This window comes from Emydura macquarii, unplaced genomic scaffold, assembly GCF_026122565.2.
Source record: "Emydura macquarii macquarii isolate MOO-44397 ecotype Brisbane River unplaced genomic scaffold, CSIRO-AGI_Emac_v2 contig_295, whole genome shotgun sequence".
Lineage (NCBI taxonomy): Eukaryota > Metazoa > Chordata > Testudines > Chelidae > Emydura > Emydura macquarii.
The window spans coordinates 14,773,973-14,800,512 of NW_027130432.1; the positions used below are offsets into that span (position 1 = coordinate 14,773,973).

The 26,540-nt window shown below is 59.3% G+C and overlaps 2 protein-coding genes across 2 annotated transcripts in view; one reads left to right on the forward strand and one right to left on the reverse strand.

Annotated features, from left to right (window-relative positions):
- The window catches only part of COG4 (component of oligomeric golgi complex 4), a 33,763-nt gene extending 27,858 nt beyond the window's left edge, over nucleotides 1–5,905 (forward strand). Inside the window, exons 15-19 of the mRNA XM_067553280.1 lie at nucleotides 1,503–1,595; nucleotides 2,315–2,398; nucleotides 2,803–2,904; nucleotides 3,421–3,549; nucleotides 3,741–5,905. Coding sequence (XP_067409381.1) covers nucleotides 1,503–1,595; nucleotides 2,315–2,398; nucleotides 2,803–2,904; nucleotides 3,421–3,549; nucleotides 3,741–3,875 — 543 coding nt within the window. The 3' untranslated portion in view covers nucleotides 3,876–5,905. The remainder of the gene's footprint in view (nucleotides 1–1,502; nucleotides 1,596–2,314; nucleotides 2,399–2,802; nucleotides 2,905–3,420; nucleotides 3,550–3,740) is intronic.
- A 66-nt stretch (nucleotides 5,906–5,971) lies between these two features.
- The window catches only part of FCSK (fucose kinase), a 28,419-nt gene continuing 7,850 nt past the window's right edge, over nucleotides 5,972–26,540 (reverse strand). The window contains 19 exon segments of the mRNA XM_067553266.1: nucleotides 5,972–6,623; nucleotides 6,988–7,211; nucleotides 8,916–9,015; nucleotides 9,971–10,158; nucleotides 11,850–11,969; nucleotides 12,498–12,641; nucleotides 13,942–14,169; nucleotides 14,856–15,022; nucleotides 15,549–15,759; nucleotides 17,052–17,375; nucleotides 17,378–17,415; nucleotides 18,230–18,300; nucleotides 18,498–18,668; nucleotides 19,663–19,764; nucleotides 20,278–20,405; nucleotides 21,106–21,277; nucleotides 22,250–22,369; nucleotides 23,864–23,944; nucleotides 25,350–25,447. Of these exon segments, the coding sequence (XP_067409367.1) occupies nucleotides 6,498–6,623; nucleotides 6,988–7,211; nucleotides 8,916–9,015; nucleotides 9,971–10,158; nucleotides 11,850–11,969; nucleotides 12,498–12,641; nucleotides 13,942–14,169; nucleotides 14,856–15,022; nucleotides 15,549–15,759; nucleotides 17,052–17,375; nucleotides 17,378–17,415; nucleotides 18,230–18,300; nucleotides 18,498–18,668; nucleotides 19,663–19,764; nucleotides 20,278–20,405; nucleotides 21,106–21,277; nucleotides 22,250–22,369; nucleotides 23,864–23,944; nucleotides 25,350–25,447 (2,813 nt within the window). The 3' untranslated portion in view covers nucleotides 5,972–6,497.

Consider the following 26,540-nt stretch of genomic DNA (forward strand, 5'->3'; position numbering starts at 1 on the left):
AGAGGGGTCGGTTATCGTGGAGGAGAAGTAAGCATTTACCATGGGCTGAGTCACAGTGATGCCTCCTGGCTGGTGTATGATGAGTAAAAATGGTCTCGCCAGTTAAAGGGGCAGTATTTTTTTTAAATTAAAATCCTGGATTCTCAGATCTTCCCTTCTCCCTCTTTGTGGAGGACCTTGAGAAGACGCCCCGAGGGTCTGCCTAGGGATGGGGCATGAGGGTTGTAATCTGAGGAGGAGGAAATCCAATAACCAGCTTCTCTTTTTTCCCCTATCGAAATATCCAGCTTCCCCTTCTCTCAGTTGGTAGCTGCTGCTAAGGCTACCATCTCATGTGGCATCCCTGAGTCCTCCGGAGAGCTTGCCAAAGAGAGGGAGAGGAAAGCCTGAGGTTTGGTGTACTGAAACCAAGCAGCAGAGAACTTGGTTTGAGCAAACCCCGAGGCCATCTTCCACCTTGCAAGAGGAGTGGGAAAGCAAAACCATTTTCTCTTGCTTTGCAGTGCACCCTTACGCAGCTCGCATCAGGCCTCTCCTGCAGGCAGGCTCTCGCGAAGGCCCATGGCTGCTGCTGAAACAAAGCAGCCCGTGTTCAAGCAGGAAAGTTGTCTTTCATTTGCTGCTAACCCCCCATGTTACAGCTGGGTAGGAAGCAATTGAGTCCTTTGGCAGCGAGCTCCCACACTGCCTGGGTCACAGATTTCCCCTTTCAGGGGAAAAGGGCAGCTGCCAGCAGAAGATTCTTGAGAAGCCAGTTTTAATTTAAAACTTCCATTTATCTTCTTGCTGTGTCGCACTGAGCCAGGCAGGGAATCTGCTTGGCACTGGAGACCCTCCACGAGTGATCTAGCCTTGCATCTGCCTAGGACTTAGCTAGACTTCCAATGTCCACCGCTCACAAGCTGCTGCTTTTGGGGAGGGGTGTGTGCAGCATGGAACTGCTGCTCCTGGGAAAGCAGAGTCACTGCTACAATGTATAGCTTTTCTCTGAGCTTTTCCTATTGGACAAAGCTATACTGGAGGGGACCCTTTAGAATCTGACTGTGACCGCTTCCTTGCCATATCTGCCCTGAACCCAAAGCCAGCCTCAAGTCTTTCATTCTCTTTCTGCTGGGGGCAATGTATATCGTCTCCCTCCTACTGGGAGCTGCCTGCTGTTGGGGGAGCGGAAGGGGTGGGTGAGCAAGATCTTGATGCTACTCTGAGAATCAGTGAGCAGAATCCGATCCCTTCCCGTTCCCTCCTTGGGGCTAGAGACTCAGCATGGCACTTGGCACCCAGACTCCTGGGTTCCATTCCCAGCTCTGCCCCAGACTTGCTGTCTGACCCTGGGCAAGTCTCTTGCTCTCTTCAGGCTTTGTTTCCTCCTCTGAAGGCTATGCTCCCCGTCTGACGGCTGAGGCTGGGCAGGCTGAGAACAGCAGTTCATAGCCACGGCGGAAAGGTGCGTGTTCATTGGAATTAGGCTGTGCTCAATCACTCACTGTGTCCTTTCCTCCCAGGAAGGACTCAATGAGCTGAACAGCACGGCTGTCAAACCACAGGTGAAACCTTGGATCAACCTCTTCCTTTCCGTCTCCCATAACATCGAGGAGGTAAGGTTCCCCTTCTCCGCTGCTCCCGTGCTCCCGAAGCACCCAGCTCCTTAGGGCTCTGCACCTGTTGTGGTAGGGAAGGGTCAGAGGAACAGGCATGGCTCACTTCACACAGTTCTTCCCTGCTGTTACCTTAGCATGGACAGGCAGTTGAACTCCTTGGCCCTCCAAGAACTGTACTGGATTAGACCATTGATCCAGGCAGTCCTGTATCCTGCCTTGCATCTGATGCTGAAATCTGAAATCCCCCTGCTGGTAACGCACCTGGTTAAGATGTTGCTGTATGTTTCGAGGGAGGGGGGATTCTTCCTAAGCCCCAGACAATCAGCTTATCTCCTGAAGCATGGCCTTAGATCGTCCTGACCTTGCACAGCTACCTATGTTAGTAGATATGCTAGCTACCTGACTGCAAGTGCTGGGCCCAGATCAGGCATGACCTCGTCCTTTCTCCTGGCCTCTCCCAAACAGGGTTACAGAGGAGCATGAAAAGACTCTTCCTTTAGTGCACATAGCTCTTGGGCATCCTGGGATCTACTAAATCTTTCAGGCCAGATAAAGCTAAGCAGAGAAACTGTGGAGGAATTGATACACTGCAGTGCAGCAGGGCTGGCAGGTCCATTAGATTGCTGGACTGACAGTGCAGCGCTTCACAAGCCACGGGGGAAGCTTTTGGGGTACTGGGGATGGGTAATCAGCCCTGTGTTCTGCTCCAATGCTAGGAAGAGTTCAATGATTATGAAGCCAATGACCCGTGGGTCCAGCAGTTCATTGTCAACCTGGAACAGCAAATGGCAGAGTTCAAGGTGAGTTCTCCTGAGTGCTGACAACCTGAGTGTGGGCTTTTGCGCATCGCCTGACCCAAAATCCCTGCTCTGGCGAGTGGTGGGCAGAGACCTCCTGATTGCTCACGCTATTTAAAACAACCCAAAGTCACCCCTTTCGCCTTGCTTCTCCAGCGCTGAGAGCCCGAAAGGGAATGGCTCCCTTAGAGGTCAGCTGTCCTCACATCTGTGGGTGCCCCAGGCCTGACTGTGCTGAGCCGTTCCAGTTTTGTTTGGCTCCACTCTTTAAGCACGAACGTGGCTGTTCTCACTAACTGTGTGGAAGAGCCAGGCCTCTCTTCGGGGTCTTTCATTGGTGCTGGTCTCTGTTAACTCCTGCCCCACGGCTGCACTGCCAGGGCAATGATGTGGTTTTCTGTTCCCAGGCTGGTCTCTCGCCTGTGATCTATGACAGCCTCAGCAGCCTGGTGACCAGTCTCATTGCCATTGAGCTGGAGAAGGTGGTTCTTAAATCTACCTTCAGCAGGGTAAGCGGACAGCTGTGTTCTCCCTTCCTTGAGCAGAAGCAGCTCGGCTCATGGCAGGCTGGAGAGAGTCTTGCTCCAAATCCTCACCCCTTCCTACTCTGAGGGGTGGGGAGGATGGGTTAGAACTCACCGTACAGCCTTTCCCTCGCTGGTAGTGGCATCAAGGCTCCTGCTACCATGCAGTCCTAGCCTTGGAAGCCAAAGCGTCAGTTTTCCTTCCCACTCAGTGACCCTAGTGCTTGTCGCTAGACTTAGCCAGCTCAGAAGAGTCCTGATTTGAGCCTCCTGTCCATGGAAAGCTTTGGCCGTGGGATTAGGGAGACACTGCAGTGAAAGAGGCGCTGGTCCCTAAAGTGTACGGCTATAAGCCACTGCCTACTTTCCAGCCCCAGGAGCAACGTGTTTCATGGAATTCCTCCCTCCTGAGAGGCCCCTGCCCATCATGACATCTAGAAGATGCAAAGCCATGTGCCCGTGGTAAGTGGGAGAGTAATACAGTTTGCTTGGGGTCCTCAGCTTGGCGGCCTGCAGTTCGATAAGGAGCTGAGGTCTCTGATAGCCTATCTCACCACTGTGACCACGTGGACCATCCGGGACAAGTTTGCTCGTCTTTCCCAGATGGCAACCATCCTCAATCTGGAAAGGGTGAGCTCTCCTCTGACTCTCGGTGAGGGTGGTGGGGGAATGGTCAACAGCAGCTCCTTTCCAAGTCAGCCTCTACAGCCCAGCTCAGCCTGGTTTTGCAGTACACATTCGGGGGGGGTGGGGGGTAGAACGGCATATTCATTGTGTTGTCATTTCCCACACATGAACTGTGACTTACTTTCTTTCTCCAGGTGACAGAGATCCTGGATTATTGGGGCCCCAACTCAGGCCCCTTGACCTGGCGCCTCACCCCAGCAGAGGCCCGTCAGGTGCTGGCCCTCCGCATCGACTTCCGCAATGAGGACATTAAGAGACTGCGCCTGTAGCTAGCACACTGTCAGTGGCACATGGCCATTGTTTTGGATGTGCTTCATGGCATAAATGCTAGCAACCCATGGGGTCCATCCTCACACTTCCTTGTCCATTTGTATCCAACACTTGCTGCAGCAGGACTCTGACAGGCCCAGGGGCCGGCCAGCTGGCTCTCTGATGACCCTCGTCCTTCTCCCCATTGCCAGACACGCAGGGCTTTCCTGGGTCTGGGGAGACCTGGACTCTAGAAGCCCCAGTGTGGTTTGCTGTCCTTCAAGGACCAGAGCTATGGCAGCCATGCGGTCTCTCATGTTGAGAGCAGTGGGATTCACTGAGGCACCTTCCTCCATGACACTATCACTAAAGGATCAGGCTATTCTTACCAAGGGTTATCGCTTGCTCGTGCCTTCCTCTGCTCGCCTTCCCTTTGGTGACAGGTTGTGGGGTGTACGTGGCTGCATTCCCTGATGCTGCCCCAGGAGGTGACTCCAACGCCAGTGACCTTGTGGAGCCCCCCAGGGGACCATCGGCTCCGAGGGGTGTAATCCTGGCATTCTTCCCCCCTGCTGTGGCAGTAGTTCCCAGCTCAGTTGCTGGAGTTCGGGTGGTCAGTCCTTGCTCCAGAGGAGGAGCTGTCTTCCCAGTGCCAGAGGGGAGAGTATTTCAGGCTGGGGCATAAAGCGGGCATTATCTGAACATCACACTGGGGCTGACGGTAAAGTTGCTTCAGGAATCAGGGTTCTGGCCCCTCTTGTATGTATTTACACGCTGTGTGGCGCGACGAATAAAGATGCAGGAGTGGGGAGTAATGTTCTCCCGGTGATGTGTGTGTAACAGGCTGGGGGAGCGCTGCCAGCAGGTGCTGGGGCTGGAACCTGCTGCAGGTTCATTCCCTACCTACGTTGTGGCGCATGCCTGTCCTGTGCTGTCCATCTGCCGGGTGCCCTGAGAGCAGCACGTAGGTGCCAGCTGCAGTTGGTGCTGCACTGTTCCAGGTGATGCTCTCTTTGCACTGTTTATTGGGCTAGCCACTTCTCACTACCACACAGCCATGTTGTGTGATGCTCTCAGCCCTCCCTGCTTGTGCTGCCTAGCTATGCCCCACAATCTGGGCCTCACCCAAAAGCGTTGGGCGCTGGCTGGGGGCTAAGGCTGATGGTTGTGCACAGCCCGTGTTCTCCTGCTGGGAGGAAGAGTGCCGTGACAGCAGACTACCATGGGGGTCCTTTCATGTACTGGAACAGTGGACTCTCACGCAGGAAACTCAGCTCTTGCTAGTCAAAGGAACAGAGGGGATGGCAATGACTCACCACAAAAATAAAAGGTTTCTGAAGTGTTCGGGGACTTGCTTTCTCCTGGAAGCCAGCCCCTCCCTCCCAGGCAGCACAGCCGGCAAGGATTAATTGCTGGCAGGTAGCAGAGGAGTCCCCACCAGCACAGAATCAGCAGAGATTTGGGCTACTGCAGGGGCTGACATGGCAAGGTTCAGCTATAAACACTCAGCTAGAAGGTGGAGGCTGGGCTTGGCTCCTGATCGCTCGCCCTGCATGGACATGGCTGCTTGTCTCGAAACCTGCAGCGCCATTCACCGTTCTGCTCTACCATTCCTGAGGTTTTTATGCAGGCTTTGCGGTCTAATCCTACCGGCAATAGGAAAAGCGGTGACAGTAACTTGTTCTCATGAGTTAACCTCCAAGCAAGCGTTAGTCATGGTTCCCAGGCACCCGGTTACAGATGCCATCTGCAGAAAGTCCATGTAAGAATACAGGTACAGGACAACAGCAACTGCAGCGCCTATCTCCTCTGTACATAGGCATGAAAGGGTTAGATTTTTATCGGCAAATGTCGAAACTGATTTCACTGTACATACAAACTGATGAGAAAATTTCAGTTGCTGATTGAAATTTACAGTTAGGCAAAGTAAGAGAAGCGCTGCTTGAAAACGTAGAGGTTTGATGTAAGGTTATTTACTTTGTGGATTTTGACATGATGTTGACAATTTGTGGTTTAACTGTGATAAAGCTTTTAAACTGTTTTTTTTAAATCTGTCTATTGTCATTAAATAATTAACCACACACACACACCCACCCACACACACACCCCCCCCCCCCCCCCCCGTAATTTCCCACAGCTATGAACATTTTTTTAAAATGCTTAAAAATAAAACTGGATATCAGTCGAAATGATAAAAGATACAAATCAAATTCTGCCAAGTCTATTTATACAGTAGCATTGCCAAAGAGCCCTCTGGTGGGACTGCTCCAAAGCATAAAGTGACGCATCAAACAAAGAGGGGCTTTTCTTCAGTTTGCCGGCCCCTGAACTTGCCCTGGTCTGTAGCATTCACTAGTCCCGTCGCTGTCGGGGCAGAGGGCTTCTCGGCTCTGTTAGCTCGATGGCAGAAGCACACACTCTGCCATGAAGATCACGCGACGTGAGCAGCTCCTGCTGTTGAGGCCAGAAGGCACTCTGAGTCAAAGAAATTGAAGTCAAATCAGGACAGATGCAACTGCAGCTTCTATGAATGGGAACTCCTAGGGCAGGCTTTTCACGCCGGGGCAGAAGGTTGGCTGCTCGCTGCCTGTGTCTGAACCTTCACTGGCAGTGCACAAAGACCAGGGATCAGTTGAAGGCCTTCATGTGGCTATTTGTGCCCTTTCACCCCCCATGTCGCCTCTTGCTTTAGGATCGCTCTCCGCTAGCTGCACAGAGAAGCCAGATGTGTCCACTTCAACTGTGTGGATGCTGAAATTCCCCAGGCCCTGCAAGAAAGGGTTACGGTTTTAGTAAAGCTTCAGCAGGGGTCTTACTGGTAGGTGGGAATAGCTCTGAGCATTTCTGTCATCTCGTGTGCATCCTACCTGGATGCCTAATGCGCATAAGGTTGTGTGGGCGCAGTACTGGGTGGCCAGGAATCTCACTGCTTGACAGGTGAATTCCAGGCTGTTTGCTCAGTTCTAACCCCTTCCCCACTACCTGTGCTGCTACGTGCCATGTAGCACAGGCTTCTGTAATCTGCACCCCTCTCATGGTGTCTGGGGCCCATGTCTACATGCAAGGTCCCGCAGAGCCATCCGCTGCTCTGATTGCTCCTGAGATAGACGGGCGCAAATGTGCCTGGCTCACCTCTGTGTTTGCTAGAATTTGCTGGATCACTTCTTTCTGGCTGGGCTCTTTGGTTAAGATGTAGAGGAACCCGCCGCCTCCTGCTCCGGCCAAGCTCTGCCCATAGACGTATGGTTGGAGAGCATCCATCATGTGCCTGACAGCCCGAGGCTCACAACCAGGGGCCATGCACTTCTTCTGCTCCCAGTAGCGGGTCAGGCACTCACCAAGGAGAGGCAGGTTACCTAGAGCAGAGAGAAGGAGAATGCCAAGAACTGGTCTAGACCGAGGAGAGCTACCGACAGCTGTTCCCTAAATGTGTGTCCTTCCCCCGCCAACTGGCCTCGCAGGGAACGGGGGCTTGGGGCTGCTGTGCCAGTGCTATCAGAAATCCTGGTGCAGCTCCCTTATTTCTCTCCCCATGACTCCAGAGCCCCTTGGCTCAGGCTGCAATGAGAAGAATCTCCATCTACTGTGAAAAGCTGCTGCGTTCTGCCTGTGCTATCAGCGCCACCCGCAGTGATGCTTCTGCTGTCATCGGGGAACTGCCACTTGTCGTGCCATTTGTGGATCAGAAGGGGCCATTACGATCATCTAGTCTGACCCACATGCCATTAGACTGTGAGTAAATCCTGCATTAAGCCTAGATCTTGGGGCTGAGCTTGACCTGGTTTTATAGAAAGACATCCAGCCTTGATTTAAAGACTCCAAGTAATGGAGAACTCTCTACCCACGCCCTTGGGATTTTGTCCCACTGGTTAATTGCCCTCTCTTAAATATTAGTTCTAGCCTGACTGTGTAAGTGCAGGCAAGACACGGAGTTGGTTCACTTCCCTACAGAACTCTTGACCCTGGAGTATGAGGGAGGGGGGGGAAAGACTTGTCGGGGCAGTAAGATGAGCAGCTAGAATATTTCCGCATCCTCCAATCCTATTTCAGATTGGACGGGGGGAGCAGAGCGTCAGAGAGATGCCCGAGGTACAGTCACTCGACTGCACTCCTGCTGTTTCCCACTGTTCCATGTGCTGCTCCTGAGATAATTTTGGGGCTGGGGGAGGGTTTTGCCTCTAAGTCGTTTGCTCTGCATAAACGGCTTCCTCTGACTCCCCAGGAGCAATCAGCTGGCTTTTGCACTGTTTTTTTCCAAATGTTCCAGCCCAGCTGAAGTTGCACCATAGAAAAAGCAGAGCAGAGCTCGCCTTTATCCGGCCTGGTGGGGAGCGCTGACCTACACACTCTACTTCATGGTGGTGGGGAACAGAGCAGGAAAGCAATTTGCTCCGCTGTTGTTGGCTGCATAGACCTGCGCCAGCTGGAAACGCCTGACCAAAACCCTTGTTTAATCATGCCACCAGCATCCTGCCCCAGCCGGAGCAGCCCTGGAGCCAGCTCTGAGTGCACCTGTGGGGTTTTGAGGATCCCCTCTGACCATGTGGCCCCCTGACCACATCCAGGCAGCGTTGCTGCTCATCCCACCTGGCTAGAGCTGTCGTTCAGTTTCCTGATGCAAGCTGAACCTGTGCTGAAGGCATCCAAGCAGGGCTGACTTGGCATGAGGCTTCCATGGAATTGCCGTGAAATGGAGCAGATGGCATCTACCTTCCCCTTCTACGTGACTGTTTGTCCCTGCAGACCACAAGCCCCAGCAGGCAAGGCAGGCTAGCCACTGTGCATAAGATGGAGCAGGGGCCTGCACTTTGGCCTGACAGAGCAGCAGCTGCCAGGTTCTACAAGAAGTCCCATCACAGCTGGGTCTGGGATCTACACAGCCCAGGAAGTGTGGTGCTTTGCCCATCTGATAGCCCCAGCAGCGCTGTGAGCTGGCCTCGCATATAAGCCTTGACCCCAAAGCACTGGTACCCGCTCTGCAGAAAATGCTCCGGGCGCCATGTCCTCCCTCCTGTGTGCTCAGGAAAGGCCCCTGAGACCGAAGCATGCAGCTGCTTTACCTTGCCGAAAGGCCTGCGTGCACGCCTCTGCGTTGCTCACCAGCGCGTTGGTGTTCTGCACGATGGCGGGCAGCCTGGCATACCAGTTCCTGAGGACATCCTGCAAGGGGACACCAGCCATGAACTCAGTCACCTTCAACTAGCCTTCCCACCTGAGGGGCCCTGCTCTGCCCTGCCGCTCAGACAGCCCCCCAGCACTTGTGGATGCACAAGGAAAGCAGGAGTGGCACCCGTGGCTGCTGGGTCACTCGAGTTCTGTGCAGCACTCCCGGCAATGTGACTAAGCAGCCCTGCCCAGCCCTTAGCACTGTCCCCGTGTACAGGGCAGGTCTGAACAGCTCCCTTCCCATGCGAGCCGTGGACTGAGCCTTAGGCCTGCTCTACACGGCTGGTGAAATTCGGTGGCAGTCGATAGAAGATATGCCAGCCCCCTCAACTACCTAACTTCTACCTCCTGCCAGCGCAGCGTTAATCTTTTTGTGAGGGTGGATTAACAGCGTTGACTTCCTGATCAATTGCAAGGGTCTCCACGGCCGCTCCATCGCTGCAATGGCACCAACGCTGCTGCTGTCACTGCAGACATAGCCTTAGACACCAGCTCCTGGGAGCCAGCGTTCACTTTCGCTGCAGAGGGGAACTGTTCTGCAGCAAGGCCGGAGCCATTCCCCTGCCAGGGGAAATGGACAATCCCCTGCCATGAGCCATAACTGGGCGGGGTGGGGTTGGGGAGCTGTCTGGCTGTCCTGTGTCCATACAGCACCTAGTGCAGCAGGAGTCCTGGGCCCTAGCGTTCTGTCCATAATGAAGCTGGGGTCCAATGAACTGAAGAGGGACCTGGGTGTGCGCTTCTAGACCCAGCTCACCCACCTGTGACGGGGCAGCTTGTTTCCTGTCTCTGGCCCTCAGCTGCCCCTGCTCTGTAGTGCTGGGAGAGCTACCGCTAGGTAGCCGTAAGGGGGCTGCTATTTCCACCCCCACCTGCCACGGCCCTGCTGGGGGCTGGGTGGGAGTGTCCTTGAGGCGTTGGGGGGAGGGGGGGGGGGTACATGCTTTACCTGGAGCAGGTTGCGGGCCAGCCGTGTCTTGCCTGTGTAAATCAGGAGCAGATGCTGGTTCAGGGTCTGGGGAAAGCCCTCCGGCACGGGGATCTGCTCCACCTCCACCTTCAGGGGCAGCTGGGCCTTCGACCGCCCAATTTTGATGCCTGGCACAAGCCCGCCAACCTGGTCCTGCCAGCCCCCTCCTGCCAGCAACAAGCCCTGTTACACAGCAGCAGACCCCAAGAACTCTAATGGGCTCACTCCCATTCCTGAAGCCAAGGGTTGGACTGTGGCTCCTCCACAGCTGGGATTGGACTGGCCAGTTCCCAGCAAGATGGAGTGTGGGGCCTCACTGCATTATGCCTGGGGGAATGCTGCACCACTGCACAAGCACAGAATTAATGTCCCCTGCAGATTTTTCCCCCACTCCCACAGAATAATTGATTCTGATGGGGGAAGGTGCAAGAGGGTCATGTTGCAATTACACCTTTCACCCATGAGGGGCTGATGTGGTGCCAGAAGAGAGGGCAGCTGGCTTACAGGCCAAAGCAGCCAACCCCAGAGAGGGAGGGGGAGAAGCTGCCTTCCTCACAGCGCTAGCTGCCTTCCTCACCCGTGGGGCCTGGTGAGGTGTATGGGGGGAATGGATAGAGTGGGGCACACAAGGCCACTGGGAGGGTCCCAGACAGTGGTTCAGAAGGGCTAGTGGGGGGTACAGACTGAAGTAGGGGCATAGGAGCTAGTGGGGTGACAGCATTGAGCCAGCCTGAATGGGAGTGGGGGTGCATGGCCACGAGGGCAGAGGGGTGGACAGGTGGCTGAGTGAGGAGCAGGGACACACAGAGAAAGGGGCAAAATGGGAGAAGCTAGGGGTCAGCCAGGGTCTGCAGAGGGGAGGCTCCCTAACAATCCCTCCCCTCTCCCAAAACCTGTTCCATATTTCCCCCACCACTTCCAACAACCCCTCAGGTTCACTCCCAGGCTCCTTCCCAGCAGTATTTCCCCCTCCCTGAGCTCCTCCATTTCCTCTGCTTCCCCCAAACCTTTGCACTGCTTCTGCGGGGTACAGGAAATACAGTTGTCTTGTAGTTTAAATGGATTATTACTCAATGGTCTGTTTTAAGATGCCTAGTAAGGAATCTATTTGTCAAGAACATTTCCTGACTCTCTTCTGTTGGCTGTATTGTTACAGACAGACGGGCTGACATTTTGCACTAGATTACCAAAATAATTGGAACTGGTGTGAGTGTATTGTGCTATTTTGACAAGTAAAAGAGGCAGAATTGTAAAATACAGTGCACAACATGTTTAGTTTTTGGCGCAGAATCCCCCCAGGATGTGCAGGGGAGGACCTGGTACCTGGCTTGCTGCGCATCCTTCTCCCTGTGGCACAGGCCAGGGGCAGGCTCGGCAGCAGAGGGAGGCTGGCTGGTTGGGGACAGGGAACTGTTCACACAGCCCCAGTGGGGGCTGGCTGATAGGCAGGCACTGTCCAGCCCAAGGGTTAACGCGCCTGTTAATGGACAGCCCAAACCAGCAGGGCAGATGAGCAGCCTGGGCAGGCTGGATCAGCTGGCTAGTTCAAAGCTTCAGCTGTGGGGCAAGGCCGGGCCCCCTTGCAGGGCAGCGGGAACGGCAGAGAGGGGCTTGCAGTGGAGGGAGGGGAATTAGTTTCTTCCTGCTTGAGATAGCTGAACCGAGACACCGTTGCCCTCGTGCCATCAGAGGCCCTAGCCAGAGGAGCAGATCTGACGGGGAGGGGTGTGCAGCACAGTGGCAGCCTGGCACGACGTAACCCAGCTGCCATGCCCCACAGCCTGGTTAGGGGCTCCATTCAGGCAGCCGGACCAGGCCATGGCAGGCACTCCCCTCCCCCTCCTCTTTGTGTCATTACCTGTGGTGAGCACCTGCTCCAGGTGCAGCACAGCATGGATGAGGGACTCTGCGCTGGCAGTTTTCCCGGCCGCCCGGTACAGCGCCGCCATCACCGCCCCGGCCAGGATGCTGCTCGTGCCTGGAACCAAAGGCAGGGCAGGGAGATGATGCAGAGGGCGCAGGGGGACCACTTCCTAGCCATGCCCCATGAAACGACCCAGCGCCAGCAGGGCTGTGCTGGCAGTGGCTGTCGCTGGGGCTCCCAGAGCCACAGCAGGGAAGCATGAGGACCTGAGCAGCTCTTTGTGCTGGGCGGCCCTTGCTGTCCCCAGGCTCTGCATTGCCCAGCCAGGGACGGCTGGAGGGGACGCCCGCCCAGAAGCACTTGCTGAATGCCAGCGGGTACAGCCGAGGAGTGCATTCCAGCAGGCCTGGCTTGGGGCGCCCCACTGTGTTCCTCATGCTGCTAGGCGTGACCAGCCAGGCCTGACGATGCCCCAGGGCTGGCCAGGCTGCTTGGCAGTGTGATGCCCACACGCCTGGTTGAGCATTTCTTCCCTGTATCCAGCACGGGAGCCGAAGCCGAGCCCTAGCACATTGCTGGGCTCGGGTACCCGACACTCGCTGCCCTGACTGTGCCCTGCACACAAGGGGAACACGCCCATACCCAGGCCGGATCCGTGCGGCAGGCTGGACCAGCTGTGCACTTCAAACCCGCCGCCAAAGCACTCCAGCAGCTGGGCCTGCAAGGGCTTCCGGGAGGGGATGGTAACGATCTGGGTGCAGATGAAAGCCGCTTTCAGCAAGGCCCCTGGAAACAAGAGGAAAACCCTGAGGGGGGGGGGGCCCAGCACAGCTGCGCCCCTGGACCCCAAACCCCTGCTGGTTTAACCCCTTCATGGCCAGCAGCCCAGTCACGTGGACAGCGGAAGTGAGTCAGCAACAGAGCACATGGTTACCTGCACATGGCGCTGGCTGCTACTTGCCAGCCCCAGGCACAGTGCCTAGCTGGGCCACAGCCATTGGGTCAGCCATTAGCACCCAGTGCAAGCTCCCCACAGACAGGCAGGTGTTTATAGTGACCCACAGCGAGGCCAGCAGGGCAAGGGTAGAGCTGCAGCCCCCAATTCCTACATTCCACACGGCATGGAACAGCAGCTCCTGGAGGAGGGGGAGGTGGGGCTTGCAGAGCCCAGGGGATGCCCTTTGGCTGGTGTTGGCACTGACAAATCCCAGCCGGTGGGGCTGCTGGGAGGGAAAAGGTGACAATGGGCTCCCTGTACACATGGAACAAGCAGCAACCGGCCAAGCCTCTCCGTCCCTCCTGCTGCCGGGCTGGCAGTGCTATGCAGGCCTGCAGCCTGGGCCTCTCTTAGCCAAGTAACGCACCCATCCGGCCTGTTACCGTCGTGGCTGAGTGCCTCCCCACCCCGGGCTGCAGGGCAGGGCTGTCGTTGCACAGAGGGGGAAGTCGAGGCCCAGACAGGCTAGAGGACTTGGCCCAAGGCCCTCAGGGAGTCTGCAGCAGAGCAGGGACTAACCCTGGTCCCCAGCCAGCACCAGTCACTGGGCCAGTCTTGGCCATCCTTGACCAGCCGCCCTGTGCTGTGGGCTGTTGGGGGCTAGGAATGAGCCCCTAACTCCTCTACTGGCTCTGATATAGCCATCGGCTGTGGTGGGCTCCGGGTATGGGGTGCTGCAGACACCTCCCGAGCCTATTACTGATCCCCTGGGCCACCCAGCCTCTTGCTGTTACTCTGCATGGATTTCCCCCCACCCCCAGCCTATCCTGCAGGAGCCCACTGGCACCATGTGTCTGTTGTTCCTGCCGGCCTGACGTGGGACGGACATCTCTTCGGAGCCCCCCGTGCCACTGAGCCAGCTGGGGGCATGGCCGGTCTCTGTGCTGGAGGGTGAACTGATAGGTATGCAGCACAGATTACTACTCTGTGCCCCCTAGGTGCCAATCCAAGACCGGCCCTGGAGAATACACAAGCGCCAGCAGTCCACTCTCTGCCCTCCATGGGGCACTGCATGTGACCCCCAGCCTTTCTCTCTGCGCTGTGAGGCAGCTGGTGAGCCCTGATCCTGCGTGGCGAGCTGGCTCTTACCTGGCGCATGAGGCTGGCAGTAATCCTGCAGGTCCTCCATGTCCTGACACACCAGTTCCAGCAGCACCTCGCCCTCCAGTGCACCGCTAGCACTGACCAGCCTGAGCTCGGGCTCAGCGATGCGCCGGGCCCGCGCCCCGATAGGCCTGCGCCCGTCCACCAGGATGGCAACGTCCACCACGGCTCCCCCATGCTCATAGGTGATTGGAGGAGTGTCACTCCAGCCACCTGTCAAGCACAGACGGGTATGGACTTAACAGACCCGGATCCTCATGCAGGACAGCCACCCACAGCCCAGGCCTCATCGCCCGTCCCCTCCCTTCATGTCTCCGTGCTGCCAGACTCCAGCTAAGATGGAGCAGTGCCCTGGCCTGTGTCCTGCAGATGATCGCAATGGGCCCTTCTGGCCTCGGACGCTCTAAAACGCCCCTTCGTACTGCCTGCCTTCCCTATGCTGCCCACCACTCACAGCGCGACTTTCAGAGCCAATATGCCAGCTGCACCTTCCCCTCCACATCCCGCCTAAAGGCAGCATTAGCGAGCCTCACCTCACGTCAGACGCCTCAGGGCAGCGCGTGAACCCAGGAAGCTTACTGCCACACGCCCTCTCCCGGAGGGGTGGGCTGAGCTGGACATGGCCGGGCAGCGCTGCGCACAGCGCAGGCGGTTGGTCAGTGACTATTCCTGCCTGCTGTGGAGGTGCATTGGTGCAGCTCAGCTTACTCTCCCCACCGCAGGGGACTGGCAGGCGAAGTGGCACATGCCTCTTTACAGCCAGTGCTGGCCAACACCTGGGCGCTGCTCCCTTGGTGCCTGGGCACCTCTGCCTCACCCACCCAGGCATTGGGAGAGAGGCTAGTGCCAGGCCACCAAGGCCAGAAGCCCATTGAAATGGAGCCTCTCGCGGTGCTCACCAGAGATGTCTATCCGGGCCGGGCACTCCACCAGCACCCAGTGACCCATGGGCGGGGGCTGCGCCCGCCCGACTGCAACGAAGCAGCAGGCCGACATCACGGCCTGGCGGATCAGGATCTGCTCGGCCCTCTCATAGTGCCGGGCGGCCCGCACCAGCAGCGCCGGCCTGAAACAGCAGTGGGAGAGGGGCACCACTGAGCAGTGGGCAGCGGTCACACTGGTATGGCCTTTCTCCTGGCACGCCCGTGGCACAGCCCCGCTTGGCTCTGGACACGCTGCCCAGACACACTGAACTGGCCACAGGAAGGCAGCGGTGCCCGCGTCAGCCTCTGGCACAGGTCGTCATGGTTACTAACCAGGGGCTGTGTGGCTGGGGCCTTAGCCAGTTTCCCAGCCATGGTCCAGCGCTGCGGGAATGGCTGCAAGATGAGCCAGGGCAGCACAAAGCCCTGCAGTGACACGGGGCTCAGACCCAGCAGGGCCCCCTGCATCAGCTGGAGTTTTTATGGGTTTCCAACAGGAGCAGGGCCCCCGCAGCTGGTGGGGAGGGACAGTCAACCCCCTATCCAGAAGGGGGCATCAGGCCAGGCTCGCAGTGGCTGGCTGAAAGCCCTGGAGACCTCGCCGCAAACCCCCACTCCTGGCTGATCCTGGGCACCCAGGCCCCAGCAGCCCAGTCCACCCAGCTGTACCTGCCCAGCCATTTCTCCCTCTCTTTGGCGAGCTCCTTCACCCCCCCGGCGATGTCCCCTCGCTCCAGGCGCTGGAAGGCCGGGGCCCACTCCTGGTTGGCGGCCGGCCCACTCCGTAAGCCTCCGTCCCCTTTGGCCATGCAGCCCAGCACGTCGGCAATGCAGGCGAGCGTTCGGGCTGCCACCCCAGGGTCGTCAGCAACAGCTGCCACTGGGATGCAAAGAGAAACCGTCAGCACTGCCAGCAGGAGTCGGCCAGTCACAGCCCAGCCTGGCTGGAGTCTTGGAGGGCTCCTGTCCATGGCAGGATTTCATCCATCCTCCGCTAGCCACGTTCTTCCTCTGCCCCCTGAATCCCACCAGTCACTTATCTACAGTCGTCCTGAACCAGAGCATGCCTCCGTGTCCCCAAGCGCTGTCTGTCTGTGAGCTGCCCCATGTGGAATGAGTTTGCTGGGTCTCAGCCCAGTGCCCACATCCCATGGCCTGTCATCTTCAGCCCCCTCATTGACTCTCTCGCTGGAGCCCGGGGCTGAGTGAGCCATGGCAAGTGATCTCCCTGTCTTGTGCCCATCGAGGGTGGGGCACCGGGCTGGGGCAGCCTACAGAAAGCGGACACTTTGCCGGTGCCCGTGCAGTGCCTGTTCTGGAGAGCGAGGGCGTCATGCTGCAAGGCGCTCAAGCCAGCAGCATGGCTAGACTGGGCCAACGTCTCTAGTAGCCCACCGAGCTGGGGGAAGCCCAGCTCCACTTTACAAAGCCCACAGGGCCTGGCAATTCCAGAAGCAGAAGTGAATTGCTTGGCACTGCTTATTCACACGTCATTACCCAACATGCTCTACTGATCATGGCCACAGGACTGCTGGAAACGCACTGTCTGCCGCAACGGACAGTGCACTAGGCTTTGGCTTCCACACAGCTTCGCTAGCGAGAAGGGGAGGAAATGCTGACCTCCAGCATCCTCCATAAGCCACATGCCTGTGGGATGTTCAAAGCGGCTGCCTTCCTCCCCAGAGGTGGTTGCATGGCCGGGGAGAGGGAAGGGACAGTGGCGCAGACTGGACAGCGGTTTGGGCTTGGAAGGTGCTTTGGGACCCGTCATTGCATGGGGGAGTGGGGAGGAGGGGAAGAACGCCCTGTTGCCAGCTGCAAAGGCAGCAGGAGGAATTCCCAGAGGCACCATGTAATTAACAAAGCTGGAACCTGACCAGACCCCTGGGAAGAGCCCCCTGGCATCTCTACGGACTGCACACCCTCAGGGTTAGACCTTGCTTAGCGATGGAGAGTGGCCAGCTGTGTTTTAGGGTCCCCACCGGTCCCCAAACCCATCAGCACCCTGTGGTCATGGCCCATCCCACAGCCGGCACAGGGGGTAAATTGCTGCAGTGCTGGGCGGCTGCAGCCTGACGCCCCCAGAGCAGCACGTGTGGGTGACACGAATGTCGCATAGGGGTTTCTTGTGCTGTAGCCCCAGCCAGCCGCCCTGTCCTGCCCGGCTCTCACCCTGGTCCAGCGTGCTCAACACGACCTCCTGGTAGCCCTCGCTGACGGCGCTCCGGATCAGCGGCAGGAGGCTGCAGTCCTGGTGCTCCAGCAGCACCCTGCGCAGCTTGCCCTGTGCCTGGAGGAAGAAGAGGGCCCGGCGGGATGCCAGCTCCGCCTCCTGGTTGAGGCACATCAGCAGCTCCTCCCAGGACATGCGCCACGAAGCTCGCCACCGCCCCAGCCCCTCGCCCCCTGGGGAGCCCAGGAACCACAGGACGTCCTGGACCCCCAGGGGCTCAGCAGCGTGCAGAACGGGGAAGAGACGTGCATTCAGCAGGCAGCAGCTTCGCCGGGGACGTCGGCGCCCCAAATATCCCCCTCCCTGCCGGAGTGAAAAGCAGCATCCGAGAGTGGGCACCACCCAGCCACGTGCCGCGGAGCCAGGAGCCCTGGGCCTGCGTCGCTGGCCTCTCTCCCTCCCGACAGAGAGAGCTTCTATTTCTGCACCAGGGAAAGCAGATCCTGAGAGGGCCTTTACCTCCCTAAGGCAAGGAGATGGGAGCTGCTCTACCGCTGCTCCTGATTGCTGCCAGCTCTCTGCTGCCTCCTCCCGGGCTAGACAGCCCCCACGCCCAGGACGCTGGCAGCAAGGTCTGAGGAGAGCCCCCATTCTGCACAGTGGGGACCGAGGTGCAGCGCACCAGCGTGCCAACTCCTCCACCCAGCTTGTGGCCTCTGCCTTGCCCAGCTGGAGGGAAGGCACTGAGGAGACCGCCTGAGAGGGGCTCCCAGCTCCCGCCCTGCTGGTCTCTCCCAGCAAGAGGTGCTGCTGATACACGACACATGCTGGTTCTGGGGGAAGCTCCCAGCGAGCCAGTCCCAGCCTCTTGCAGGACAAGTCGCTTTAGGGCACTGACTCCACGTGGGCCTCATTCCCTCCCACCGGGCCGCCCTGGCGTGGGCACAAGGCTCTAGAGACCGGTGTCTCAGGCAGCTCGTCTCTGCCTGGTCCCATGTGCAGTGGGACATTTCCAGGCAGTGTAATGAAGTGAGTTTCCCAAGTCTCAGCTGAGTGGAGAAGTGGGGGCGTGGGGTGAGGGAGGAAAGCCATCGCGCTCAGCCCACTCAGACCGCGCCAGGCTGGGGCTCCGGGCCCTGTCTGGGATCCTTCTCTGCCCAGCCTGTGTGGCACGTACCGTATCCCCGTCCTGAGGAAGAACTCAGCCCAGGGCATGTTGAGGTAGGTGCCAGCCTCCCCAGCAGGGCTCTGTGAGGGGGCAGAAAGGCAGCGGTCATACTGGGGCTGGAAGGGAGCAGGGTGGGGGCAGGAATCTTCCCGCATCCTGGGACTCTGTGGGTTGATCTCTGCCCTCTCCTGGCAGCAGGCCCTATGTTAATCCCACCCTCCACGCTCTAGCCTCGGGTTCTCCCGGCCAGCCACCCACGCCCGGTGTCAGCCAGCACCTGCCAGTCGTCGTGGCACCCGGTCAAGGTGAACACCCGGCACAGCACGTCCCTCAGCTGGATGGCATGCCCCTGGAGGACCACATCGTGTAGCTGGCGGCACCGCAGGGCAGGCGAGGACGATACATCCAGCCCCGTGAGGAGGCAGCCGGAGCCTATCTGCAAGGGTCCCTGGGGGGGCGACAAAATGGGCCACTAGGCCTGCTGGAGATCACCACCCCACCAGACCTCTGAGGAGCCCCTCCCTCTACTCTAGTCACAACCAGCCCATCATGGTGGTCTCTGGGCGCCCTCCTGCACCCAGGACACCACGAGGGAGCTGACGGCCCAGAAAGACTCTTCACCTGTCATGTACCAGATAGCCATGCTTTGAATAGGGGCAAGGCCTGCCTGGAGGGTACACTAGTAAAATCTAGCAATGGGGAAATGGTCGGAGCCCTGCATGCACCCCCCAGAGCACCTGGTCACATGGCCACGAATTGGGAAAGGAGCAGGGGTTGGAGCTGGGCCAGGTGTGAAGAGCCAACCCTGCCGCGCTTGGGGAAGAGACGGCTAGGAGGGGTAGGGCGTGAGACCAGGCTGCCAGTACGGGAGTAGTGTGAACGCCAGGCAGGGTGGGCGGTGGCAGTGGTGGAAACAGGAGAAAATAAAGGGAAAATTCCCCTGGGGAAAATGTCCTGGCACCGAGCTGGCTGGGGGGTGACTGCAGCACATGCAGACATACCTGAGCTAGCTCCGATCCTGCTAATTCAAACAGCCGCAGTGAAGTTGCGGCAGCAGGGGCTGGCCACACAAGGGCATCCCCCGTGCTCGAGTGGGCTCGCCTGGCCCACATTGCCGCGCCTTCACTGCTAGCACAGCTGGAGCTCTTGCACCACGTGCTGCAGACAGACCCTGGGCGGCCCCAAACCGATCAAGATAAACCCAGGGTGGGGGGGAGAATAGGACACATGCCTGCCCTGGTCCCTGGGGAGGGAGGCATGGATAGGATCTACACGGGCCTTAACAAGCCAGGGGGAGGCAGGCTGGGTTAGAGAGAGAGCCCAAAGCCATAGGGCACTCCAGCCCCTCCTTCAGAAGCAGTCCCTTGGGGATGGCAAGGGAGCTCCCACCCTGTGCCTGGGAGGCGCTGGGACCCTCCGAGACCCAGCAGCGGGAGTCACACCTGGAGGTGGCAGTGCTGGAGAACGCTTCCGGGCCCTAGCCGCACGGCTCCTTCCAGCAGGCTGTTGGTGACGGAGCAGCCATCCTCCAGGAGCTGGGGCTGCTGTGGGGACAGAAGGAAGCAGTGCTCAGCAGGGGGGAGGGAAAGGAGGCTGGCGGGGCAGAGGGTTGAGGACAGGAAGGGAGCTGTGGGGGAGCACTGAGCTCTCGCTGAAGGTCCCGCCTGGGGTGGCACTGGTGGAGGGCCAGGGGGCACCCAGAGGCTCCAAGCAGACCCAGCCCTGTGCCAAACAGCTGACAGAAGCCACCACAGACACAAGGGGGGAGGGGAAACTGAGGCCCAGCAAGGGGCAGTGACCTGCCCAAGGTCACCCAACAGATCTGTGGCCCAGCTGGGAACACAGCCCAGGTCTCCCGACCCCCCGGCCAGTGCCCTAGCCAGTAGGCTCCACTGCCTCTCCCACAGGGAGAGGAGTGTAGACCAGGTGGTGGCGTCTTTCCTGCTATGCTCAGAGCAGGGTCAGGGGACGTGGCCCAGTTGCCAACAGTCAGCTGGTGCGGATGGAGGAGAGGAGAGGAGAGGCGGGGGGGGGGCCCTGGGAAGGGAGGTACGTACAGCCACGTGGGAATGCGCTACTTTGCGGAAGGGGAGGGCGTTGGCAGAGCCGGTGCGAAGCGTCAGGTGGCGGATGTGGGCGCTAGCGGCCATCGTCATGTAGTCATAGCTACCGTCGGGTATACACGCTGCCGGGAAACGGGTGAGGGGCATGAGAGTTAATGCACTACCAGCTGAGCTCTGGGGTGCAAGCAGGGGTGGGGGGCTGGTAGGCACCTGGGGTCCACCTGGATGGGAAGGGAAGGGGTAGGAATCTAACCCCCCCCAGGGCAGCCAGCCAGGAACCAGGGCCACAGCAGGGACGTGCACTGCTAACAGGCCGGGACTCTGCAAGGGCCCAGCGCCACCCATCGAGTGGCCACCCCCACTGCCCTGGGGCAAAGCGCCCTGGCACAACCCTGGGCATTGATTCTGGACAGACAGAGGGACAAGTGCCAACAATCCTTCATAAACCAAAAAACCCACCCCCAATGGCCTGTCTCTCCCCAGTAATTGTTGCATCTTTGGGGCCATCCGTGTCATGTTTATAACAAGCGTAACGCAACTGCCAGCTCCCCAGTGCCGGTTCCTTCGAGGCTTCCACTCACTGACCAGGACTAAACCTGCATCACTTCTGAGCTGTAACAGTCCTCGGAGAGCGGCTGGGGAGGAAACAGGCAGCGACAAAAGCTGCAGGTGTCTTTAGAGACTGTCCCTGTTTCCTGCTTGCAAGATACCAGCCAAGGAACATCAGCTGGGAGCCAGGTGGCTCCCCAGGCCCCAGAGACCGCTAGCCAGAGTGGGCAGGAGCGAGGGGCTGGGACAGCGCTGGGGAGAGGTCGCACTCACCCATAGTGAGAGGGATGGCATGGAGGGCCTTCCACAGCACAGAGCGGGCGTTCCTCATGGCAGCTGAGCCCTTGGCAGGGCCGCCGCTCACCTCCTGGGTCCTGCCCATCACAAAGTCTTCCTCGGTCACCCCGTCGGCCATGCACAGCACAATGTCAAAGAACAGGGACAGCTGGGGAGAGGCAGAGAACGGGAAACGCTTGTCATCATATGCAGCCCTCCAGCCCTGTCCCACAGGGGGCTGGAGACCGTCGCTGCAGCGCGTCTGTGCTGGGTGGGCTTCACACGGGACACTGCAGTGACAGCACAGGGGGGTGCCAGGGCTCCCAAGGGTGGGTTCCCAGGGGAGACAAAAGCGAAGGGGTGACAGACCCTGAGGCTGTGGCAATGAGCAAGGTTTGGGACGGAGCCCCTGGAATGGCAACAGATGCTGGTGCCAGCAGGTTTGGTAGCTGTGTGACTAGTGTAAGATGGCAGCCGCTACCCGCCCATGGCCACAGACAGCTGGCGTCTCTCTTCTCTGCCTCGCCCATCTCTGGGTAAAAGAGGCTGCAAGGCGAGTAGGGTGACCTCCTTCCTCAGCCCCAGGCATGGTGGGATGGAGGGCAAGAGAGGGGGGCTGTTGCAGGACGGTCCCATGGGGCAGCTGTCGGGGGATGGCAGAGGGGCGCTCGTACTACCACCTGGGGTCTGGAGCACTGGGCGGTGGGGTTCTCTAGATCTCTGGGGTGCAGCGATCAAAGGGACTCCAGAGCTGCGTGTTGCCTCCCCAGCACTCCCGGTCACTGGAGTCAGACCCGGCTCCCTGCATGGCAGACGAGAGCCCCAGAGCCATGTGCCGGGGCCCGCTGCAACTCAGCCGGGGGTGGGTGAGTCGGGGGTGGGAGGGGCCGAGAAGTGTCCCCTGCTGGTCACCCAATGCCAGCGTGGGCTGATTTATCCTTTGTGGTGGTGTTTCCAGCCCCTCCCACCACCCCTGTGCCAGGAGACCATCTGCTGGGGGGCAGGGGAAGGGCTGACTGCCCTGGCACTGCTCTAGACAGCGATGGAGAGATGCCGGTGCCCCTTCCTTGTGGCTGGCACCCGATGCTACAGTGAGGGGATCCCTTCAGCACCACCGTGGGCGAATGGCAGAGAGCAGCACCTGGATGGGCTGGGCCCCCGAATCCAGGCCCAGGTAGGTGCAGGCATCAAGAGGCGGGATGACATGAGTGGCCAGGAGCTGCTCCGCCGTCTCCGAGGAGAAGAAGATGACCCCAGACACCTGAAATCACAGAGCTGGCTGGGGGGCATCACTGAAATTCATGCCTGCTGGGGGGGAAAGGGGGGTGCAGGGACCAGCTGGGGGCTATGTGGCCCGTCTCTGGTGCTCACCGCTGCCTCTAGTGGGCAGACTCAGGCCTGCACACCGGTGGAGGATTACATCCCCCTGGCAGCTACCACAGCTAAAACCCTCCTGCTGCCGGTGGCTGGTGGCAACTCCCCTCTGGCTCACGGGGCAGTTTTTGAAGCACTAGCCTGTGGCGTCTTTGGCTGCAGAGGAGGCCATGAGCTAGATCCTCCCATGGCCAGGAGCATAGTCGCTCCCCTGTGTGGGCCGCGGATTGTCTCTCAAGAGGCTGGTGCTGGGTCCCCCTGTGGTGGCATGGCTTGTTCAGGGCCCTTCCCTGGGATGCCCATGGTACCCAGGCCTGTAACACCTGGCTCTTTCCCAGCTCCCCCAGCAGGTGCAGGATTAGCAGGGAGTTTGCCCGGGCAGGGGCCTGCATTTACTCTGGGCAGGACCGAAGCAAACTCCAGGGAAGGTCAGAGCTGGACCTGAGCCATGTGACTAAGACCCGGCTCTGCTTAGAGCAAGGCAGGGCTGGATTCGTGGCTGGTATAACCCTAACAAAGCCACCAGGGCAGCTCTCAACCCAACCACTTCACAACGCGTCGAGCTACCACGGCAGAGTCCCCAGCCGTTCCTCCACCTCCAGCTGGCCCCTTACTTCTCCACAGGTCCCAGTTTACAAAGGAGCCCTACTGTAGACTTTCCCACGAGTGCTACATCGTTTCGGATCCCAGGGTAGCAGGAGTTGCCCAGGTTTTACCTGCCTACAATAGCAGGTTCCCTAGCCGGGGGGACAGTGCGGCTTAGTGGACAGCACACCAGGTTCTAGTCCCAGATCTGCTATTTGCCTTGTGCCTCGGTTTCCCCCTCTGTAAAATGGGGACGATGCTGCTGCCCTCCAATGTAAAACACTGTGGGGGCTACTGGCAAAGCGTGATAGACACTGCTCTCCTTCCTCCCAATTAGTCACAGTCTGCAGAGGCAGGCAATGGAAGCTAGCAAAGCGAGCCCTGCACTGGCTTCTATTCCTGGTGCTGCTACTGACCTGCTGGGCAAGTCCCTTCCCCTCTCTGGGCCTGCTTGCCCCCACCATGTGTCCATCTTGTCTAGTTAGGAGGGAAGGGCTTTGGGGCAGCTACTCTCTTGCTATGGGTTTGTACAGCTCCTAGCACAATGAGGCCCTGATCTTGGTTGGGGCCTCTAAGCCCGAGTGCCAGAATTATCCTTAGCAGCACCTACAACAGACAGGCTCTGCCTGGGCTCGCTAACCAGGAGACAGCCGGGCTCCTTGCAGCACCCCTTTCCCCAGCTATGCCTCTTCCCCGGCCGCGTTACACCGCCCTTCTTCCCAGCGGACCTAGCTCCAGCTTGCAGCCCTGGCGTGACTTCCTCGATAACCAAGGAGGGAAGGCGTGCAGACCATACCAGCGGCACTTTCCCGTCTGACCTAGCGCACTGCTGGATCCGAGCCTCCGGGCCTTGGTAGATGATGTCGTGCACGAGCCCCTGCGAGAGGAAAGGCACCCGTTAGCACCGAGCAGCAGCTCCCAGGTGCTTTGTGCCGGAAGCTAATGGATCCTGCCACATTGGGGGCTGCCAGTCCTCAGGCGCGGTCAGCCCCGCCTCCCAAGCTCGGAGGCAGGGTACCATGGGCCCAGTTGGGTCAGGATGGGCCCCACACAGAGCAGGGCTGTTAAGGTGGGGCGGCCTAATGTGCCAGTCCCCAAAGCACCCACCTGCCTCAGTTCTCTGTGGGGGAACTGGCTCATTTGGAGGTCTGTGCCCTTGCCTTTTTGCAGTGCTGCTGCCATCTTGTATCCTGGTAACGCATCACCTGTGCCAGCCTGGGGATGGGGCACCCCGGGTGTGGGGCTGAGGCACCCAAAGCGAGTTCTGGCTGGACCTGCCATCTCCCTGCAGCACCAGCTCACCTGGGAATGCCAGGGGAGCCCATTCGCCCTGCCCCCCAGCCCTGGACATCTGCTCTGCGCCCAGGAGCGCTGCTCTCCAGCGCCTACCCCAGAGCTCCTGCTCAAATTAACCTCTCATCAGAGCCCTTCTGCCATGTGCAAGAGCCGAGGGGCCCGGGAACGCAGGCTCAGTGTCACAGCTCCTCCCGCAAGGCCCTCCCAGGATTGTGCTCCTCTGCTTCGCGGCACATGCAGAACTCACTGCTGAGTGCAGTCGGGAGGCTTGTGCCCGAGGGCGATGCCTGCTCCCATGCTGGGCCTGGCGCCCTCGGGGAACTGCAGAGAAGCAGGGTCCCTGAAGGCTGCAAGGGAGCTGGCAGAGCTGGGGGCGGGGGCCAGGCAGTAGCTGGCTAAGCTCACAGGCTGCTAAAGAGCAGCAGGGGCAGCGACCTCTGCCTCGCTGAATGGCAGAGCCAGGGACCAGGCCGTGGGCACAGCAGGGCCTGCACCTCCCCCGACACTTTCAAGCCCCATTCTTTAAGGCTGAGTCAGAGGGGTGGGTATCCAAATGAGCAAAGAGCCCTGAGGGGCAGGACAGCACCCCCCATCCCAGGCCCTGCGTGTGGACCCCCATGGAGGTATGCTGAAGGACAGCTCCCCGGGGAAATGCATTGGCACAGGGCCTGACACCACCGGCTTGTCCCAGGTTCCCACTGGCACTAACTGAGCGGGGGAGCAGGCGCAGCACAGAGCCAGGGATCAGGCGGGCCATGGAGCCTGAGGGGTTTCTCGAGGGGACCCCAGGAGCTCAGGGCAGGCCAATGCAGGGGGCACAGCCCCTCCAGTCTGTGCCACTCCTCAGCAATGGCTCCAGCAGGCACAGGGCTGTCTGGCAGGAGGAATCCCAGAGCAAGAGCTCACCAGGTGAACGCTGACAAACAGAGCAGGGCCGGCGCGCTGCCCCGGGCTCCGCACCCCTGGCAGCGCTCAGCTCAGCGTACCTGCTGGTCGGCGAGGTAGACGCCATGGTTCCTGGCGTACGAGATGCTGCCCGGCACGGAGATGACTTTGGCACCTTGGAAGCCTTCCCAGTTGATCTCTGCGAGAGAAGAGCAGACACCGATGCCCGCCTTGCCCAGACCCGTCACACCCAGCGTGGGGCTGGCTGGAATGGGCTCGTCGCTAAGGGAGGGGCACTGAGGCAAGGCTCCCACCTCAGCGGGTGAGTTCCAGCGCCCGTTGTTTAGCTGTGGGCACAATGGATGCCCCACAACGCATGTGCCCGCTCTGCACCCCAAGCACATACAGCTGGGCCAGCAGGCACCTGGCTCCCAGACCGGCACTCGGAAATGCCTGTCCCTGTCAATCCTGTGAGGTGCTGAGCACCTCCAGCTCCCCCTAGCTTGCCTGGGCATCTGGGCGCTCAGCAGTGGCAGGACCTGACCCTGGGCAGTCTGCAGACAGGCTTGTTGGACAAGAAAGGGATGCAGGACAGGCCCAGCCTGGGAGTGCACGGGGAACGCACACCACGCTCTGAGCTGAATGCCCGAGCCTTGGCGCATGGGAGCTGCCACCCTGCGTGCCCCAGCCAGTACCAGCCTGGCCCTGATCCTGCCCGTCACCGTACAGGGGATCCCTTTCGTTAACACCAACAGTCTGCCCCAGGCCGCTGCACAGATGGCTGGGGACCTCCGCTGGCAGGGGGAGCTGGCACTCCATTCCACTTTCCCAATGCCAGCCACCAGCCGCCAGCCACCCCTGGGAAGCTGCAGGGCTCAGGGCCCCCCCCGTGACAGAGGCAGGCAGAGGATTGAGGTGCAGGATCCCAGAAAGAGCAGGGCTGTTGTCGCACTCCTGCTTTGCCCGGCATTGAGTGGGAGGGCAGCAGGGCTGGGTGTGGGCCTGTGTGCCGAGAAAGGGGGAAAGCTGCAACGCCCCAGTCTCCCATAGCCAGGGCACAGGCAGAATTGCTGCAGGCTCTGTAAGAGGAAAGGGAATGGGAGAAGGATAGGGGCAGTTGGGTCTAGATGCTGCTGATCCCTGGCCGGGATGAACGCCAGCCTTGTGCTGAGGGGCAGTCCGTTTGCCCTGGAGCCTGTCCACACACACGCTGCCCACCCACAGAGATGAAGACCTCCCAGTCTGTCTGCTTCCTGCACAGCTGCATCCCGCTCTCAGTTACATCTTCCCCA